At 39.0% G+C, this 6563-nt stretch overlaps 1 protein-coding gene across 1 annotated transcript in view; it reads right to left on the minus strand.

Annotated features, from left to right (window-relative positions):
• Nucleotides 1-5439, minus strand: part of apcdd1l (adenomatosis polyposis coli down-regulated 1-like) — a gene marked incomplete at its 3' end in the record, with an annotated part of 13982 nt that extends 8543 nt beyond the window's left edge. Inside the window, 1 exon segment of the mRNA XM_014008633.1 lies at nucleotides 5046-5439. Coding sequence (XP_013864087.1) covers nucleotides 5046-5124 — 79 coding nt within the window. The 5' untranslated portion in view covers nucleotides 5125-5439.
• Between the last annotated feature and the right edge of the window lie 1124 nt (nucleotides 5440-6563).

Genomic DNA, 6563 nt, shown 5'->3' on the forward strand with positions numbered 1-6563 from the left:
AAAAAAAAAACACACTGCCCACATTGATTTACTGTAAAAAGGACCGCATTTAGAAAGCACCTCTGTTTGTTTGTTTGTGTTTGTGATTACAGTCGGCCTCAGCTCAGCTCTCCTCTCTCACTGAGCCACAGTCAAACACAGCTTTATGTGCATCTGTATTTGGAGCCATCCCACAAAAACAAGAACCAGATCCAGAGACTTCTGATTCCCGACTTCCAGGGAATCAGACGCTTGATGTGAGAGTCAGCCGCGCACTTCATTTAATAGAGAAAGGTTGTTGTTTGTTTCGCAGCTGCTTCTGTTTGAGGCTTTGAACAGAGAAACCAGAAAAAAAGTGCATTTTCAGCAAAAATGCAACAATGCCGAATGACTGCTGAAACTAAACTAAAAAAGTTAAAACTATTATATAAAAGCCAAAAAGAAAACAATAAGTAGGTCCTCTGGATGGGTTCTTCTTTAGTGAAACATTTTGTCTCTCCTCCAAGAGACTTCTTTAGTCTGAGGAGTTTCAGGTGAACTCAGCCTTAGAAGCACTGCCTCCACATAGACAAACAGGTTAGTCACATGCAAAAGAGGGCCATCACCTAACAATAAGCTTGATTAGCTCTATTTATTCACCTATTGTTAGGCGATGGCCCTCTTTTGCATGTGACTAGCTTGTTTGTCCATGTAGAGGCAGTGCTTATAAGGTTGAGTTCACCTGAAACTCATCAGACTGAAGAAGTCTCTTGGAGGAGAGACGAAACGTTTCACTAAAGAAGAACCCATCCAGAGGAACTACTTATTTTTTCTTTTTGATTTTTTCTACCTGGATTACTGAGATGCATCAGGATATTATATAAAAGCTAAAATTACCCAAACAAAAGCTAAAACATGAAAAAAAGCCAAACTAAAGCTGCACCCTCAAATAACCTAAACAAAAGCTAAAAACTAAAGCAGAAGTAACAACGCAATTCCTAAAAATTCTAAATAGCAGATCAGCAGCAAATAGCTAAAATGATCAGAACAGTACCTAAAAAAAGAGTTAAACAACTGCTGAAAGCTAAAACCAGAAGAGCAGCTAAAAGTGGAAACAAGCAAAAATAGTAGCAAAAAGTTGAGACAATTAGAATAGCTAAAACCTTAAACCAGCACTGACAGTGGGTAAAAGCTAAAACCATCCAAACAGTAGCTGAAAACTAAACTTATCTGTACAGTAGCTAAAATCTAAAACCAACACAGCAGCAGTTAAAAGCAAAAAATAGCAAAAACAATGGATACAAGCCACAATTACATTCAATAGCTAAAATTTCAAATTAGTTAAAGAGCTGCTAAACCCTCAAACCTACAGAACAATAACTTAATGCTAATATAAAAAAAATCTGTAGCCAACTTTTGTAAAACAGTATCTAAAAGCTAAACTAAGCAAAACAGTAGCTAAAAGCTAAACTAAGCTGAACAGTATATTCAAAAGATCAAATTAAGCAAGTATATTAAACTGTCAATCGTTCAAAGATTTTTAATGATTTGAAGATATCTCAATGCATTTCTGTGGTAAAATAAACTGAAAGTAGCAAAAAAAAAAAAAAATTCAACTCCTGAAAGGACTGAACTTTACTAAAACATCTGAGGCTAAAAATGTACAAGACATCTTCTGATGCATCCAAGAACATATTGCTGGTTAAGTGAAATGATCAGAAAGGACATTTATCTCCATTTTCATCTTTTCACAACGTTCTCATCCAGTCTTATCATCTCTTTCCCCCCCTGCCTCGGTGATGCAGCAGAACATCCTTTTAACTGTCCATAAATGTTCCTGTCCTCCTGGCTCTCCCTGCTTCTCTTGATTATCCCTCTGTTGCCCTGATGAAAAAAACCCAAGATTTCTACGCCTCATTTCTCCTGGATAAACGTCAGATTCTTTCCTTCTTTTTTTTCTGTCTTTGTTTCTTTTCTTTCTGCTTCTTGGTGCCTGTCAGTCGTTGATGAGGTGAATGAAGTTAGTTAGGGGGGAATAATGGGGGGGATGTGGGAGAAGTGAGACGTCTCCGTGCGCTGGAACGACAAGATGAGTGAGGTGGATGTGTGTGTTTCTCAACAGAGGAGTTAAACGCAACAGTAGCCCAGAGATCCCACTTATTCAACATTTTTAGCTGAGTGCTGCTCATTACTCACAGTTCACAGCTGCTTTTTCCTGCTCTCCAGAACCTCTGAGCTCTCCTCCAGACCTTGGATGGGTGTTACAAGTCAATGCCTCAAAAATTTCAGGCCCGTGACATTTTAAAATAAAGAACTGTCATCTGGTCACTTGTCATCACAAGGTTCAGAAAGTTGTGCACAATGAGCTGTTTCAAGAGTCAGAAACTTTTTTTCTTTCTTTTTTTTAAACTGCCTGCCTTCAAAAGACTTATGTGGGCAATTATGTTTTTGTCCATGTCTGTGTACGTTTGTATGCATATTCATGTGACTGTTAGCAAAATATCTCATGAACCACTGGATACGTGTTAATGAAAGTATCAGACAGTAATCACTGGACAACTAATTGATTAAATGTTAATTGAGATGTTTTCAAATGAGTTTCTTTTATTAATTTTTTTGTTTGCGCTCATACTTGTGAGGAAGTTAATTTTGCATCTTCTTTTAAGAGTTTTGAGGTCACTCTAAAACCCCAAAACAAACCAGTTTGCTTTATGAGCTAAAAACTTGAGAAAAAAATAACAAAGCTCAAAATGCTGTTTCTCTTTTCTTGAAACAGCAAACTTTCTGCTCTGCGGCTGTATACATATACACATACTGTATACAACTGTGTAAATAAAGAAATCTGAAGAAAAATTCCTGTTCCTGAACACAAATAAATATTTCCTGTTTTAATAAGCATACTGTTAGAGAGGATCTCTGTCGCCAGATTACTAATTGYGGAATATTTATCTTGGAAACACAAATTCAAGACCGACATGAGGCAACATTTTTTACGTTTTTATTTGCGTACTCAAAAATGTTTTATAGATTTTGTTAAGGGGAAAAAATGAAGTGTTTCTTTAAAAAAAAGAGCATGCTAAATAAACAGCAACAAATCTTTCACAATCATGTAAAGTTTCAGAGAAAACCAGTCTATAATAGCTGCATCTATTTGTAACTTTGCGAAAAAAAACCATGCTTTATGTAGACTGAAGGATGAAATAAGAGAAAAAGAAAATGGTGCCTTTAATTGAAAAGATGCAAACTGCTGGCATCGAATAGCACCCAGTTGTCCCTTGTTTAATTTAATAACAATTCTCTTTGACTGAAAAGAGTTTGAAGGCAGAACTTCTAAATAAGTTTCACAACAGACACTCCTGAGCTCACAAACAAACAGCATCATGAGCTGATTTTCTTCTGTTTACATCAAAATTTATCTGCATGCTATGGATTTTATTGATAAGAATCAAACTCAGTCACTAACTCTGATAGACATGTCAAGATTTAAAGCTGAAAACACTTATAGACTAAAACCTTTCTTTAATTTTAGTAAGTTTACTCCCAACACGGACGCAAAAATGCTAAATCAGCCTTACATCTTTCTTTTATTATCTTTCCATCTTTTCAACCTTTGTTGTCACCATCAAACGAAGGTCAGGATGATCTAAAGAACAAAAAAGTCCAGTGTGTTTTTCTAACCCTGCCTCCCTTATTTGTGCATTAACCTCAGCATTTCCTCCATAAACCTCCAGACCAGCAGCATCCCTCTGTCTCCGGCGCGGCGCGAGGACAACTACTGTTGTCTTTTCATCACAGTGTAAGCTGCTTAATCCGGCCGCCTCGTTTATTTAYACAAGAGATCTGCAGGGGTTTGCCCAGAAGACTCTGTCGCCAGTTCCACTGTGGTTACAGCGCTCTGGCTCCAACACACAGACTTCACCCCTGCGCTGCCTCCTCACAGCCAACGCATCCAATCACGTCACTGCTTTCTCATAGAATTTCCGCGGTAAATCAAACGCTGGACTTTGGGTTTATTTGGACACCTAACAGCACCTGACATGAGGGTATAGCTAGGAGAAAGGACAAGCCATGATTAAGAGCTGAAGCGCTCAAATAAGAGTTGCATTTTCTGAAAAAGGTGACATTCGTTACACAGAAACATCTCATTTGCCAAAAAGCACACTGTGATATCTGTAATCCATCAAGTGAATTTCAGTTCTGCTCGCTTYGAAGCCAGTGACCTGAGCCCACTTRCAGCTAACTTTGATTTGTGACACAAAGCCAGTTCAGAAACACCAGGATGGAGGAATGACGATCAGAACGGGACAGATGCTTTCCTCCTGTCTGCCTCCAGCTCCAGCCGCCCATCACGCTAACTTTCCCTGACGTTTTTGGGGCTTTCAAGATGGGAGTCTGCGGCGGTCGGACGCATGCTCCACAGCAGCCTGAAGCTGTGTCAGTAATGGCCGTCTCCTGTTATTTTAACCATTAYCATAATGGCAACATTAGTTCCAGGGCCACGCTTCCCTGCTCCCAGGGATCTATTGTTTGAAGGCACCAGTCAGGACTCCTCCTGTGGCCTCGGATTTAACTGGTCTTTGAAGACACCCGCAGTGGGGGCAGTGGGTAATACAGACAGGCTTTTCATATGTCTAATGTTAGCATGACTTGTGTGTTTTTATATTTCACTGCGGTGATCCACATGCTGGACTATTTGTGAGTAATTTGAATTGTGAGAAATTGCATAATCGCTTCCTTGTAACTCTCAATTTGTCAGCAGTAATCTCGTCATTTTTTTTCTCACYTGCTCCTGCCATGTGTTCTCTAAGCTAAACAAATCCTCAGGTCTTCAGCTGGTGACTCACACGAGAGAGCGTTTATAATTTTCTGTTCATTCTGGAAAATGTTTCACTTTTGAAACCAGACCCTTAGGTATACATGCAACACATTCTAGTACAAACTGTTTCACACAMTCCAAAGACAAAACAAATCTTTCAATGGCATGTTTGGGAGGTTTAAAGTTACTAAATCAATGTTTTCTCAGCGACATGCAACCAACTTTTCAATATAAGTTTGCAGCAGTTCGCTTGAGATAAATCTGGACTCACCTTGCCACAACAAACAGACTCCACTCAGCAGGTGACTGTAACGTCCGTTCGACATGCTTTCTGCTTCTGCACACTTCATTCAGACAAACAGATCAAAAACTACAAGTTGGGTTCGCCAGGAAGCCGAGTCACAAAGAAGATCCCATCAGCAACAGGATATCATCATCATGACAGGAGCTCATACAGAAAGAGTTCAATAATCCTTCAGAAGAGTCTCTGGTTTCTTCTATCCCCACTTCTTAGCTTCCATAGTTTGAGTTGTTTTTTTACAAACGGTCCTCACTTGAGACCACTTTCAGCTGTAGAAACAAAAACTTTCTCTTTTTCTTTTTTTGCTGCTTCACTGCTTTGCAGCACTGAGCTTCTGCTCCCCTCGATGCGTGCACGGCAAGTCTGCCAGTGCATGTGAGCAGGAGCATTTTGTGTGTGTGAGCGCTCATGTTATGCTCTTATAGGTTTGAGCTGAGAGGAGGGAGCAGGCAGGGAGACGGAGGGAGGGCAGCGATAGAAAATGTTTTAGTGTGTGTGTGTGTGTGTGTGTGTGTGTGTGAGGAGGTAAAGGAGGTGTGTGAGTTCCTCCAGTAAAGAGTGTGAGGAGATATTAGAGCAAGGTGCAAAAAGGCAGTGTGTGTGTGCAGCCACACAAAGCTGCAACACRTCACAACATTTGTTATGAGCAACTTGTTCACCTGCTCACTTACGCAACGCTGTGTGTGTTTGTGTGCCTGGCTGTTATCACAAACATCTCATAAATAAGACTTTCAGGATGTATTCATTGGATATACTGTATGTCTACAGCTGTTTGCAGTTTAAGATGGCCACCCACACAAAGGCTAYAACTTWGTCAAATTTACAAAYGCAGAGCTAAAACTTGATGTGGTAGTAGCTGAGAGTCATCCACAAAACTAAGTGTGACAACTCACAAAAATATATGAGATTCTTCATAATGTTTTTTTAAAACACAACATAGTCTTAAATGAAAGTCACTAGGTTAAATGCATTCTTTCAAGGATTGCTAYTCCTTTAATTTAATTCATTTGTRCTTTTCTGCATGTATATCAAAAACATCTTAGTGGCTGATAAAAACTCTATATATTCAGGGAATGTGTAAGTTTACTTTAATTTATATGCCAAAAGATCTGTTTCTGGAAAGTTATTTTATGTTTTAAACATTTCTGATGCTGTTTCTAATGTCCTTAACATGTAGATTTCCATGATTGCCATTTAAAATAGCAAAAACTGAGTAAATTGCATTGAGAACATAGAAAAAAACAAGTATATAGACACAAAATGAGTGAAAGATTTATTTATTTTTGTTATATCTTTGGTGAAAAAGAAAATCTAAAATGAGAAGAATGATTGCGGACCTGCTTTTGCTCACACTTGTATCACATGCTATCAGAAAAGCTAATGCACACACACACACACACGTACAGACACACACACAGATGCTGCAGTCTCAATGAATCATGGGCTCAGTGTATRCATGCGGTCTGTTGACACTGTTGACCGCTGCAG

This window comes from Austrofundulus limnaeus, unplaced genomic scaffold (assembly GCF_001266775.1).
Source record: "Austrofundulus limnaeus strain Quisiro unplaced genomic scaffold, Austrofundulus_limnaeus-1.0 Scaffold51, whole genome shotgun sequence".
Classification (NCBI taxonomy): domain Eukaryota; kingdom Metazoa; phylum Chordata; class Actinopteri; order Cyprinodontiformes; family Rivulidae; genus Austrofundulus; species Austrofundulus limnaeus.